Source organism: Lissotriton vulgaris, unplaced genomic scaffold (genome assembly GCF_964263255.1).
Source record: "Lissotriton vulgaris unplaced genomic scaffold, aLisVul1.2 SCAFFOLD_1097, whole genome shotgun sequence".
Classification (NCBI taxonomy): domain Eukaryota; kingdom Metazoa; phylum Chordata; class Amphibia; order Caudata; family Salamandridae; genus Lissotriton; species Lissotriton vulgaris.
The window spans coordinates 319106-334470 of NW_028250293.1; the positions used below are offsets into that span (position 1 = coordinate 319106).

The 15365-nt window shown below is 44.0% G+C and overlaps 1 protein-coding gene across 1 annotated transcript in view; it reads left to right on the plus strand.

Moving 5' to 3' along the window:
- The window catches only part of LOC147663306 (ras and EF-hand domain-containing protein-like), a 244011-nt gene that overhangs the window by 178023 nt on the left and 50623 nt on the right, over positions 1-15365 (plus strand). Inside the window, exon 12 of the mRNA XM_086950540.1 lies at positions 711-858. Coding sequence (XP_086806666.1) covers positions 711-858 — 148 coding nt within the window. The remainder of the gene's footprint in view (positions 1-710; positions 859-15365) is intronic.

The following is a 15365-nucleotide window of genomic DNA, read 5'->3' on the forward strand; positions in this document are numbered from 1 at the left end:
ACTCACAACATCTTATACCCACAAATAAAAGGGATGTGTACTTTGAACCATATAGGTTTCTCTGAAACTCTGGCTTGTCATTGACTTTGTTTGGAGTTCCCTCATAGGTCTACAACTTGATGTAGTTCAGCATAGACATGTGTAGTAAAAGGCAGGGGGTTCCTACAAGGTCACACTTGAAATGTAGCTGGTGTAAAAACCATCATTAAAGAGTGTTACATTGAATTGAGCTATCACTGGTATTTACTTGATATTTACATTTGCTTATAAGCGTTGCAACATATAGATTGTTCAAAGTAGATGGTAATTAAGAGGGTTATGTGTGCAGAGGAAAATGGTATGTGAAGCTGAGTTGCTCCTGAGCCTGGGGGATTGTATGTGTGTGTCCCCAAGTAGATGTAATAACAATAATATGGGGTTGCTGTGTTCTCTGTATGCTTCCCCACCTGTTGTTCAACCAACTGAGCTTTGTGTGCTCCTATATGGTATTAAGTTTATTTCATATCTGAAAGGAATAATGTAAACCACTATCCTCCGCAATCTGGGGTGCAATAAACTGCATAAAGGCTGGCGGCCTTCAAATATTTGATGGGGACAATGTTGATGGCTCTTGTGAAGACTAAAAGAAAAGCAATTATGTATCATCACAAACATCATCTCTGTGTATTCCTTCTTAAATTCATGTCCTCCCTTGTTCAAACTTCATTTAGAAAGAAAGTGTATCGGTGGAAGATGAGAGCCAGGGCCCTGCTCTCAACTACCGGTTGGTCCTGGCTGGAGATGCTGGCTCGGGGAAATCCAGCTTCATGCTCCGGTTATGTATGAATGAGTTCCGGGGGCAGATTCCAACCACATTAGGTATGGTAGAGCACAAGTCAACCATCCTTTTTTATCCTTGATTGTTTAACATATCTTCATGCCATGTCAACAGGTTGAGTTTTACATGTGAACATTTATTAACTGTGAGAAGTCTGGATACAGGTACAATGATAAAGGAAAGCATCTGCTTAGATTACACGACCATCCCACCTTCCTGTGAGGCTGAGGATGTGACCTTGTGCCACAGGAACCATGGATAAATACTGTCTAGTTCTATTTTGTACTGGACAACCATGTGTCTAAATGCATTAGCCTTGAAAACGGTAACTAGGCCTCAAGCAATCAAAGTACATCCTAGGGTCCGAGAGGTCTGCTGAGTTGGTACTGCGTTATGTATTTATTTATTACTACCTAACATGACATGATCTTGTTTGTATTTAGTTGCTGTAAAGCTGCAGGTCGAAACCTATTAAAGGCCTTGAGACCTTCACTAATGAAATATTGGTTCCCAGACTTCAGGGTGATATGAGTGAACCTCTTGACGAAGAGTTGTCAAATTAGGAATTATCAGATACCATAAGCCGGACGAAAAGCAGGAAATCCCCAGGCCCTAATGGTCCCCTCGAGCTATTCAGATGTATAAAGCTCCATGTAGTGGGCCCACTTAGATCAATGTTCAACAGGACTCCGCAGAAGGGAGCCCTGTCCAGGGAGCTCCGACAGGTGACGTTAGTCATAATACATAAACAAGGCAAGACGGCGCCTCCTATTGGCCAATGTAGGTCCTAAACATGGAGGCTAAAATCCTGCCAAAGGTCCTAGCCAACTGCCTTTTACAGGTGGTCGACGCGCTGGTGCCCCCTGATCAATCGGTCTTCACACCCTACAGTGCAACAAAACCATAACCTTTGAAGGCTGGCTGGATGCCTGGCACGCTAGGACCAATTCGCAGAACCAGCTCTTCTCCTTCCCCTGGGCGCTGAAAAGGCATCCGATTCACTGGAATGAGCCTCCCCTACCTAATGGTAATACTGCAAAGATTGGGGATGGGCAGGAGGTTTATGTCCTGGGTGAGCTTGTTATATGAGAACCCGGAGGCAAGGGTCAAAGTGAATTGGGCATTCTCTAGGGAGTCCCCCCCCCCCCCCTTGGCAGGGACACCTTTCAGGGATGCCCACTATCCCTTCTTTTGTTGGCCCTGGCGATCGAGCCCCTGGCCTGCTGGCTGCCAACAGGTGCATTGATGCGGGCATGGGATGGGATCCAGACTGGGAAGATGTTGTATCGATATATGCGGAGGACATCTTGTTGTACTTAGCAGTTCCAGGCCAGTTGGTAAACTGGGTGCTAGAGGTTGTTGAGGTGTTCAGTTCCTATTCTGGGCTAAAAATCAACTGTCACAAGTCCATCACATACCCTCTATTGGAAGGTAACAGGGATTGGGGCTGGCATTTCTCACTAGCATGGCACTTAAGGGGTTTAAATATCTGGGGCAATTTGTTGCAAAGGACCGAGAACTGTTTCTGGCGAAAACTTGAAGAAAATCCTGTCTTCCTACAAAATAGATGTGGAACAGTGGAAAAAGCTGCCACTATCTCTGATGGGCAAGTCGATCCGATAAAAAATGATTCACCTTCCCAAATTCCTTTACGTGCTACAGAACACCCCTTTCGATGTACCGGAGTATTTTTTCCAGTCAGTGGTAAACGTAATGAGAAGTCTATTGTGGGGGCGAGGGGAGACACTGACGATTGCCTGTACGTCCCACACTAGAAAACCATAAGACAGGGCTATAACCCTACCTGACCTGCAATTGGACTATTGGATGGCCCAGTTTCAGATGGTCAATGACTGTGCCTTCTCCTCACAGCAGCAATCATTTGTGGTAGCTGACAGGCGAGCGATGGATCTAGAGAGGTACACCCAATGACTGTATGGGGAAGGGGGTTGGCTCTGCTGCCTCCACCTATGGCAGTGGTGGTCAAGATCTGGCATAAAGCCATCAAAGCCATGAGTTTGGAAAGGTAAACTAATGATGGAGGCCTCGCTATGGGCCTCAGATATGTTGAAGGGACTATGGGCAATGGAGGGCCACTAGAAATGGGACCTACAAGGAAAATCCAAGGTGGGCAACATCTGGAGGGGTAACAAGGTGATCCCATTCCCGGAACTCCAGGAACAGTATGAAATGTCTGGAGGTCAGTAATTATGTTATCCGCAGCTAAAGCACCTCCAGCGGCCACATACGGTGGCGCTGTGGGAGACCCCAGACAAATCACCTCTAGAAAATAGGGTCCTAGGAGCTCCCTTAACCAGCCATGCAGTGTCCTGACTGAACTCTGCCCTCCTACATTACACCTTTTCCCCCATTAGAGCACTTCTGGGGAAAAATGGCAGGGGGCCTGGGCAGACTGGAAGATGGTGAATGAGGAGTGGCCTGTAGATACCCGTGAGAGATAGCAGTACAAGCTGGATTCCAACTCATCTAGCTGAAAGTCCTTCACAGGGCCTATCATGCAAGAACAAAATTGCTTCGTAAGGGAAAGGCTGAGACAGAACTTTGGTTGAAAAGATGCAGGCAGAAGGACACACTCTACATACCATTTGGAGTCGCCCCAAGAGTCAGAAGTTTTGGGGGAAAATAGGGACGAGACTCTCAGCAGTCTTAGATTGCCCTTTAGAGCTGACTCCACAATTGTTAGCCTCCGGTATCTGCGATGATCAACCCAGGGTGGAAGAGGTGTGGTGCAGCGGCCATGGCATCTAGCTCCGGAGCACGGGGCTCACTGTTTAATCCCAGCACCGACGGCAGTTAAGGTTGCACCATGTGACTCTGGGCAATAGCTCACTTAATCTTCTCAACGGCCCCCAGCGCCTTGATGCCCTTGGGCAATTGTTCGCACTTTACAAATACTGGATTTACATTTACATTTATGGACCGCTTCTCCCTCTTTGTAACACTGCACTGATGGTGGTGAGATGCAATATGATCAGACTGTGGGGGAGAGGTGAGACTGCCATGCAGCGGGCCTGGGAATCCAATGTGGACTAGTGCATGCTTTTTAAAAAAACTGATATCAGGCATGAGGCTGCCCCAAGAAGTTTGATCAAGTATGGCGGCCCTGGCAGCATGCAGAAGAACGAATTCCATGAGAGTAGGCCCGGGTGGGATCCCTAGACGGGCACAGGGAACTGATAAAACTGCCTCACAACAGCATGTGCTGATGGCTGGTTGGGAGTGTTTTTCGATTATGTATCTTAGCCCAGTATGGCACAGGATGCTGGCTCGGCCAGCAGATTCCAATGTACTTGGCTGTTATGTTTTATCTGTGCATTGATGGGTGGCCACATTCCATCTGATAGTTTTAAACGATTAGATTAAAAAAAGAAGTACTTACTCTGCAGTAGCAATGAATATCTGCATGCAATCTGCACAGGCATTGCACTCCAGAGAGGGATGACCATTGGACAATGTGGGATTTCTGACAACCATGTCTTCTACTTGCCCTCTGATGTCTTCCTTAGTGTAACATTAACATTCTGGTGTACCATTCTTTACTTTGTCACCTGCATTTCCTATATGTCTTTCACACTCACATTGCATTGTGGATGAGAGCCTGTGCTGTGTATCTTCCCCTTAAAAGATAGTGGGGCACATGCATCAATCCCACATTTTTCAATTTCTAAATAGCGAATTTTACAGATTCTCTATTTAGAAATCGCAAAATGCAATGCACGAAGGATTCACACAAAAAATGCAATTCCTTAAAATGTCTTAATTGTGACTCGCAAATTGCAAGTCGAACTTAAGGAATGGCTTCCCATTGATTTCTATGGGCATTAGGCCCATAGGAATCAACAGGAATTGCATGTGCCATTTGCGAGAACCAAATGGGTACTCACAAATTGTGCATGCAATTTCAAGGGTTATAGGGGGGCCACATGCACCCTGATGCACCCCTGAACATGCAATTAAAAACATGTTGCACACACACATGCCCCGAGGGCATGTTTGTGTGCAACATAGAACTTTTGTGCATTTTTCAAAGTTTTCGTAAATTACCATCAACTTTAAGTTGATGGTAATTTACATTTCTTAATAGCGAAATCGCTTTGGTCCAAATCACCAGCCTAAGTTTAGATTTTTTATAAATGACTTCAGCAGGAATAAACTCTTTTTAATTCTATCAATTAATTAAGCAAAACTCTTCCACCAGACTCTCTCGTTTGTGATGGGGATTCATGCAACTGTATAGAATGATATCAAACTATTATTTTGCACCACTCACCGGCCAGTAACTAATAATTTGATAACAATGTTAGTATAGTTGCTCCAGTAGGCACTCAAAGCATATGTTCATTGAGTAAAGGACCTACTCCTGCTCCTGCCCTTTGACGTGAGAACTGCTTGCACATACAGAAGCTTATCTGCTGCTGCTTTCTTTAGCAAACTCGAAATAGTTCAATCAATAAGCAAAAAGCCTGGATCCTGGAAAAAAGCGGCAACCAGAGGCCCCACAATACACTTGGAGGAGTGCTTGGATATCAGGACTTTGCCAGTAAACCAAGGTGTTAATCATGAAAATGATAAGCTTCTCAAAACTCGAGGACCTGAGCAAACATGATAACCAGTTATTTTGGGTCTATCGCAATAGGACGAAAATTCTGTAGTCTTTGATCATTTAAACTGTGGTCCTAAGTAGAGTGAAAATTCTAGCAAAGGGCGTGTTATCTAACTAACAGAGGCGTTCATTAGTTCTTGAAATACCCTTTCATAACCGTTGTGGCCCAAGGATTACAACAGAGTGTAGAGTAAATCAGACATCTGTACAATATGGTAATGATTCATTTTGATTGGCTGCTAACGATCCATATCTACCCAGGAGATACATGGCTAGATTGTGAGGGAAGCCTCATTATACTCCAACCCCATATCTCACCACACCCTAGCTTCACACCAGGTGCTTGCGAAGACTAATGTGTACTAATTTAGAACTAGGGCTCGATCACAAAACCTTTTTGAGCGCTATTAAGGTAGGGCCACACCTTTTACGAAGACAGGATTCTGGAGGTGGTAATATGTGACGAACGTTGAGGCACATTTGCTGTGCGACTTTTTGTTGCCCTGTGATATGTTCTACATTTCTCCTACTTTCCTTAAATCCAGTTATCATGCAATGTGCTTTTGTTGTGATGTTTAGTTTTGACTGTTTCGTTGTGATGCCTCATATTATGTTTATATCGTGGTGTTGTATTGTTTTGTGCATGGTATTGTGTTATGTGGAGTTGCTTATTTTATATATGTCAAAAATCGCTGTTCTAGTTCCAACCAACATTTTCACGCTTTTTTAAGTGCTGAAAGTGTTGTTCGAGCTCATCAGCCACTTATGACATGAGTCGCCCAGGATTGAGCTACCTTTGTGACAGGGCCCCTGGAATGTTCCCGAACACACAGACCATGGCAGACACGCTGCTGTTCAAGCTAGTCTTGGAATCATTAAAGTTCTAATGCAGCCGGTGTATGCATTCATGAAAAGTTTAATTTCTAGAAGTAAGAGTCTCCAAGGCATTCCTTGTTTCCACGGGTTCCTTGGGTTTTGTCCCACCCTTTGAAGACGGCTTAAGGTGCTGTGTTCGCATCCGTCTCCTTATAGTTGACTCATTGTTCAGATATCCTCTTGAGAAGATGTTGTGGGTTTTAGAAATTGTTTATTCATGTTTCACTTTATGAAAGTCTCTCCCTTTGCTGGGTAAGAGTGCTACAATTAACCATCTTCATGTAGCATTTTCATATCTGAAACATAGTATTTAGCAATGGAAAAAAACACAATATGTATTGTTTTTGGAGGAAGAACGTTACTTTGATGTGCAAAACAGTACTACAGCATGAGTGTTACATAGCGTTACAAAGATCATTGTGACAGACACAGGATGCCACAGAGATGGCACAAGAAGGGGCGGGAGGGTCTGTTCATCTCGTGAACAAACTAGTACAATTGTTACTGACTTGTGCAGCCACAGGAAGTCTGTGTTTTACTCCGCGCGACAGATTTATTTCTCACGGGTAGAGGAAGCGGACGTGTGTCTTTGTTTTTAGCTTTTTTTGGACCACTAGTCCTAATTTCCATGAAAAACAGTTTTCTGTCAAAGATGGTTCATCAAGTTCCAGCAGAGGATCAGCATTTGTCACGTGGTGACATAACCTTAAAATGTACTATAATTGCTAAAATTAGAATGGCGCAGTCTAAATAACATACATTTTGACTAAAATCTGATATTACCGTTTTATATGTTCCGTGATATGCCCCTAAAAAACAGGCAATCCATGGGAAATCCAGTAGAAAAAAAATGCCATGGCTTTATCATCAAACATAAGGCAGCAGTTATGATTCATATAACCTCCACCTCTACAGTATCATGAAACGAACACAATCTAAACAAATATTTTTCTTAACTATAGCCCTCATAGTGTCTGACTTACAATAGTGATAACATTCTTGGACAATCCCACGCCCCTCTGACTCCACCCCAATCAATAGCTACCTGCGAGTGCCCCTCCCCCTTTGATAAACATTTTCTATTTCAGAAGTGTGCTCACCACAGTGCTTGCTGCTTCACCTACCAATGCATGGACCGTTCAATGGACCCCTGGACTGGTGATCTGGCCGGTGAGGGGGCTGAGAGACAATCCAGCCAGAGTGTTGTTTAAAACGCAGCTCTCTGTAAATGGATGCCTGGATCACACGTTAAGGGTGTAGATAAACTACAACCCCCCTACACTGGCACATTCCTTTTTATTTAGGAGCTTCACTGCGCATGGCTTAGGCAGGACAGTATCATTGGTAAGGTAGGACTGTCAGGGTGCACATCAGTGCATTCCTGAGGCCAATGATGAGCCACATAGGTGAGCCAGCTTCTGACAGTGCTGTGCTCCCAGTCCTATCAAGAAGCTGGGAGCGGGCTTGGGGTGGGCCTTCCTCTGAAATCTGTCCCTGCAGCTCTGTCTGGCTCCTTGTTGGAAATCTTGGCTTTCTGGTTCCATTGCCCAGCATTGGATTCCTGCTCTGTTGCCGCCATGGAGCCTCTGAGTCAATCAATCAATCAATCAATCAATCAGATTTCTTTTATAGCCTGACTACTCACCCGTAAGTTGCCAGGAAATATAGAAATGTAAGTTAGAAAAAGCAAGTCAGTGTTGTTTTTTTTGGTGCATGTGTGAGTGAACGTGTGTTTGTGAGTGATTCAGAGAAAATGAGATTGAGGGAGAGTGTGTGTTAGTTTAATGTATTTGAGAGTGTCAATAAGAATGATGGAGTGGGAATCAGTGAGTGGGTGAGAGTGAATATGAATAAGGGAAACTAGGGAGTCAGTAAAGCCAGAGGCTGATCCCCCGTGAGAGCAGAGGAGCGTCGCCCCACTAACAATAATGCCCCGAAGCTCCAGAGATTAAAAATAATATGGTAATAAAGTTAATTACCATTTTATTTTCCATCTGCCCATCCCAGTGCAGGCCTCCAGTACCCTCAGGAGCACGGAGAGCAGACGACCCCATCAATCTAGGCACTGTTCTCAGACACTTTGCCGGGCTCCGCCCTGAATACCGAACTGCAGGCGTAAGTGGATTTTATTTGATTTTTTTACCCACCACACATTTGCCCTCCTTATCACGCCTCATAGATGTCAGCCGCCACTGAGTAAAGCATTGTGAGTAAGTTAGAATGAGTGAGTAAGGGGGAGATTGTGATAGGGAGTGGGAGTGAGTCAGGGATGGCTCTATCAATAGTGCAACTGGGGCAGTTGCACCAGGGTACAGAGGCACCTGCTGCACTATCACGGCAGAACACCTGTAACCTAGGAGTCCACATCGGTGCCCCTATACACCAGTAGTTGTGAGTTAGGGTCAGTGATTGTAAAAGTGCAAGTGTTTACGTGTGTTTTTGTGTGAGAAACAGGTAGTGTGATTGTATGGGTACATTTGCGTATTAGGGAACCCAAGATAATTTTTTTAAAACAAGGCGGTGAACCTGTGGCAAGTATTACACGCTACCACTGTGAGGACTCATCAGTCGCCACTGAAGTTCAAGTTAGAATTGTGCAGGAAAATGCACTTTTGACCCCCATGTTTTAATCCTTTCTCAGCAGGGTACTGGCACTTGATTGTCAACACCTTCACTCAACAGTGAACAACGGCACACATGGCAGTCTGCCACAAGATGGCGCTGTTTGTCAAATGAAGAGATGAGCACAACCACAGTTCTTTAATAATTCTGTATATACTAAATTGACTAATACCTGCTGCCCACGTCATTTCTATAGCTTTGGAAGGCCTCGAATAGTCTGCATTGTCACACTTGCAGGATTGTGACCGTGAGTAGTTGTGTTGATACCATCATTAGCAGTTCTGGCAGGGGCATTGGCTGGTGCAAGCTGCTGTGGCATCCTGACGAGGGCCCTGGCACTTATTTCTTTACAAATTAAGCACTACAGCAGGGGGAGAACCACCTCTTGGGAAGAGCGGACGTCCCTTCCTTGGGTGCAGATTTGGGTTTCTCCTCACGCATGGCCCCTGTTATCACTTATTGTTTTCAACTTTCCAGTGCTCATAGAACATGACTCTTCTTTGCTTTTCCTGCTACTAAAGTTCAATCCCTCCAATAATATTTTTATTTGTCTAGAATGTTGCTCTTCTCTCCTCCCTGGTCTTTACACTGAGGTGAACCTGCTGGTGGACCCACTGATTTTCAAGAGAGATGTTTACTCTGAGCTTACTGTCTATTCACTGGGACCACAGCCCATGTAAACAAGATTTTGCATAGGAGATTGTGTACTGGGGTCCTTAGACTAGGAGTAGCCCGCATCAAGATGCTGTCATTAATTTGAGGTTCTTGGTGAAGGCTTCTACTCACAGCACCTATGTGAAAACCTGAGATCCTACATTCAGAGGAAAGGGGATGACCTAGTGCTAACAGCCAAGTCCACAACCCTAGAGAGATATTGTGTCCTTGCCAGAATGCAGTCCACCCTACAGATGTCGCCCTCGTGAACGAAGACTAGGATCTAGGCATGGTAATCTAAAATATGTTGAGAGGAGGATCCTCCTTAATTTACACAGATCTAGTGCAGAGTGCACGTCTCTTCTCTGTACCACTGTGAAGCCCCTTAATTAGATGGCCAAGCACTCACTCCGCAGGGTGCCGGCCCGCAGTTCAATCAGCAATGCTTCATTCCAGGTAACTAAGTGGATGTCAAGGAGATTCTACATTTATGAATCTAGAAACTCGTGGGAGATTGGCAATCCAAGCTCTTTTCCAGTTGTGTCAGGGTTCTGCCTGAGACTCTGAGACCGAAGTGAGTTAGACCTTTTCTGCACAACACTGAGGTGAAGCAGACAGACCGCGGCAATTCAAACACCAATCTCCGCATTTACAGAGCTTACTGGCCTGTTTTACCATCATTATTATTATTATTACCTTCTTCCCATCAACAAGACCACCTCTGCGGCTGTTATTATTATTGCGGTCACCCAGCAACACTGTTTAATGTCCTTGACAGATGAATCGTTTTTTCTGGTGACTTATCATTTTGATCATTGACACCACACACTACTGTGGGGCTCCATATTTGGTACCGGACCGCGATATGGGCATAAGACAGAACTTTTTCTGTGACTACACCGGCCCTGAAGAAGTCCATTCCACGGCCGAAACTCGTTGGCTGCCTTCACTAATATATTTGGAGCTATATAAAAGAGAGAGATAAAGACAGAAAAGAAAATTAAGGCAAGAATCACAACCTTGTTCTTTTTTGGTTATTCTTGTGGTGCTTCTATCCATCTTACATTGTTATTTACAATCATCTTTTGGTGTATGCAACTTGGCAGCAGGTGCTTGTATTGTGTACACACGTTCATATATATTCATACCTGATGTTAATATTTAGAACAACGGCTCAGGGGCAGTCTCCATGGTCTGCTGCCTTTGCTCCATTGGTACAGAAGTGAGTTTGTTGAATAAAGGATTCTTATGACTTGATGGAACAAGATCTCTGGCTGACATGTATTGAGCCCACACCAAAAACGAATTACTTTCATGGCTAGGCCAGTGAAGTAACTCAGACAGCCGTCTTAAAGGATCAGAGATAATGTCATTACATATGATGAAAGGGCCCTTGAATAATTAAACTGGAAAACTGCATGGAAATTTATTCTGCGAAGTTGGTGGCAAAGGCAGACATATTTTCTTCACATTAGTTCTTATCCAGATAATGGGTGTGCTGGTGCAGGGAGACGGGAAATTGGGAGATATTCCATGAAGATAACTGCTCCCCCCCCCTCCCCCCACCCATTATCCTCCTATTGGCATCACCATAGATGGCATAACCTGAACGAATATCCTTCGGTAGTCTAGATTTTTCTTCAAACCAGAAAATGTTTACATTTTGTATCCTGCCAGTAAATATATATTTCTAATAGACCAAAACAGCCACAGTGCCAGATACCGCTGCCTTCCTGACGAATGCTAGCGAGGCCTCGTGTGTACAGTGGATATTGTCTCCCTCCTTGCTCGATTAGTCCTACCTATTGAAGGACCGCTATTCCTCTTATTTTGAGTTTGTCCATAAGCGTTATTAACTCTTTTTGTTTTGGATGAATCCCACAACTTGTTGATCACAAAGGATACGGGAAGCAGTTATTGAAACTGTCCTGCTGTGTATGCAATCCTTATTACACCTCACCATTCTTGCCTGCGGGCGTGTTCGTGTTTGCCTTCTCAGGGTTACTCATTCCTAGTCGCCCCGAGTGAGTAACTCTTTTGTTTCCATTTCCGAGCACCTTGGGTGTTTCCTTGTTTATATCTGAATTGCTGCCTAGAAGAAGACAATTCAAGGCGTTCTTTTATTTGTTGGTCCTGGTGAGCCCTAATACCCACAACTGGGTTGAAACGTCATCAACACCTGTAAAACACAAACTGACCACTAGAGATACCCTTGATTGTCTTGAAGGCATGGATTTATAATAATTCTTGATCTATACGAATATGACTACGTGGAGGCCAACCATCTTCTGCATTCAAGTCAGTCGGGCTTTAGAGCTCAGCACGGAAACAGCCCTATTAGAAGTAGCTGAAATCATTAAAACCACACTTGACAAAGGGGGTAACGTAGTTTTGATGCAGTTGGAACTCTCTGCGGCCTTCGATAGCGTGCCCCACATTGGACTACTAAGAAGGCTTGATACTTGGTTCAACTCCTTCTTAAAAACCGGCAGCAAACTATTTGGTCCCCGCCTTTCTAAGATCCCATCCCCCCATGAATGTCAGGATCCCACAGGGCTCAATTCTTAACCCAACGCTGTTTAACTTGTATACGGCTCCTCTAGTGCTTCTCGCCGAGAAACATGGGGCAAAATTAGTGTCTTATGCTAATGACACACAATTGCTGTTTACTTGTGAGAAGGGCGCCGAGTTCAATAGTTATGGGATTAACACCTGTCTGTCAGAGGTGTTCTCTTTGCTTAGACAAAATCAATTTAAGTGTAATTCTGAAAAGTCAGAGATTATGTTCTTCGGCTCCCATCTCTGTGCAATATGGCACAACTGGTGGCCGCAAGACATGTCCCCCCCTGCTACGTCTGTCAACATTGTGAAAAATCTTAGGGTCAAATTTGACGACTCTCTTTCAGTGAAGGCACAGATTCAATCAGTGCATGAGACCTGCTTTGGATTACTGCGAATGCTAAGGAACTTTCTCCCCCTACTTCCAGTCTATCACAGGAAGATGGTAGTCCAGGCCTTGGTGGTATTGGGACTGGACTATGTACATGCCTTGTAATTAGGCCTTCCTTATTATTTACTTGGCCGCCTACAGGTGATGCAGAATGTGGAGGCCCGAGCCTTTCTTTTGACTGGGCCGAGAACAGGTATGACCCCTCTTCTATTTTCCTTGCACTGGTTTCCGGTGCGGAAGAGGATTCATTTTAAAGCGTTAGTGCTGGTTTTTAAAGCCTTCCATAAAATAGGTGCCCCATATCTTGGGGAATGACTCCAGCAGTATACTCCACGCTGAACCCAGTTTCTGACCATTACCCCTAGGATACGGCTCTCCCGGATAGGGGACAGATCTTTTCAAGTGGTGGCTTCCTGCCTTTGGAATAGCCTGCCCTCTTTCTCAGACAGGTCCAGGATCTCTTCACTTTCAGGAGACAATTAAAAGCGTGACTTTTTAAACAGCAGCTCCCATGCTGGTGTTCTTTGTTCTGTGTTGCCAGTTTTTCTCATAGCACCGGGACACTCCGTGGAGTAGCCGTGTGCTCTATAAATACCTGTGAACATAACATAACATATACGGTTGGTTGCTGTTCTATTGAACACATATGTCAGTTGTTTTTTGTAATTTGTTTATTATCGTTTTTTGTTTGGTTCCCCCTCTTCACATGGGACACTTGCACGTGAAAATGATCTAAACATTGTTAATTTATATATATTCACCTAGTGATGACTCTTGTATAATTCATGTGGCGAACAGAACACATATATACGGCCATTGTTGCATTTGTATCATTGTACTAACTGTATCACTAAGAAGAACCATTGGTCTCTAAAAATACTATCTGCCCTGGTTCTTGTTGTGTGAGGGCTGCCCTTGCTTTTTTTTTAAATTGATTGCAAGGTGCACCATAAAATTGAAATGACACAGCATCACATGCAACCTGCAGCAAAAGATGGCTATTAGCAGTTTTGCCCTGGAGAACTCTCCCTCAGGCACTGGCCTGGCTAGAGTGCCTACAGGGAAGTCCTTGTGTGTGTAATCACAGTTCACTGGCACTCTAGGGGACTGAGTCCATACCCGCAGTCCCAGTTCAGAAACGTACATCCTAATGGCGGCAAGAAGCTGAACTTTGCAGAGCAGATGTCCTCCTTTGTGTTGTTACCCAGAAAGAGAAACCACTGCATTGGTTTGATGAAGGATGTGTGGATTGGCCCAATACACAAGTCTGTACATCGGGAGTTGTAACACAGTTCTTCCTTGATGGCAGTAGGGCAGGGCGCACAGGCCCATTGGTTGCAGAGCTTATTTTCCAACGACATACATTCCTAGGTAATGATACATGGGTGTTTTCAGTATTACAGAACAATAAGCTTATCTTCTACCAGGGGGCTTTTTAGCCAGTACTAGAGTATGACCAGCTGCCGTCCAAGTGAAATACAATGCAAGTAAAGCTGAGGCAATGTTGTTTGGGACTATAGGAAGAGCAGCTTTTGACATCAGCCTCATATAGGAGAATGCTTTTGGCCCTCTGAGAATGTTACAAATGTAGGCTACTATTTTAGTGCCAAGGTGAATTTGAAACTTGTCACCAATGGAGGAAAGAATTTTGTAGTGAGTCGAGTTTCAGTTTAGGACTCCACATCTCAGGTTATCAGATCAGTCAACGTTTTTGACTGTATTGTTAACTACGCTTAAGTCTGTCTTAGGTGTCCACGGTGCTAAAGACCATTCAATATAGTGCCCGATATGTGCAACTAATATAAGCTCTATAGGGAGTTTGGAAAGTCCTTCTGTTTTGTTTGTAGCAATACAAGGGTAGAACTGTATGTGTGAATCCACAGAACATTCTTGAGCTGATCCTAAATAACCAATGTTGTAACTTTGGATTCATATAAGTATTAGGCATTGATGAATACATTGGGCCTTTTTCTTTCCAGTACATCTGACAGATCATGGAATGTTGAGTGTGGTTAGGTCTTCTCAGCTGAGACTCTGAATTTGCTTGCTTCTTGTTCTGCTGCAGCAGTAGAAGACTTGTCCTTTCTAAACATGGTTTGTTAGCTCTAAGGCCTCCATCAGTATCATAACTGGCAGTATGTCCCCTGCCTGGCAGATTCAGGACTACTTCCACTTTTTCTGGTTGGATTGTACTGATAGCTTTTGGTCAAGGACATCCATAAGTCGATGAGTATAGTCATGATTTTGAAATTATGGTTTTCTTTTTTTGTGTTTTTTTGTTTAAAGTATGCTGTCCCTTTATCCTATGATCCAATTTCATCAGCATCCAGCGTAGGAAGGAGAGAACCTGTCCGAAAAACATTAAACCCTTCCTGTTTGCCTTTGGCTGTCACATTTAAGGCTGGGGGTTTCTAGATGCAACTCCACAAAATTCGTATAATTGAAATATTCCAAAGAGATACAGGGCGCTCTATACAGAACGTTCCTGTCTCCTTTATTTGGTGCTGACTGCAGCATGAAAAGGGGATCAAGTGAAGTTGTCATGCTTGCTTGTGGTGTATTCCTCTATCATTATCTAGGTTCAATTTTTATTGTGTATACTTAATTAAAACCTTTACAATATTGTAACATAAAACTCATATTTAAAAAAAGTACAACTTCTCAAGTGGTTAAAAGGGAAGCTTTTTAAACGTCCTTGTATTTGGTATGATTATGGGGATTGTGAGGTATTTGAGTAGATCTGTTCGTTAGGCTTCACTATCTTCATTATCTGGGTAATCCTGGGTGGAGTTTCCTAAGTTCCGCTATGCGGAACTCCGCAA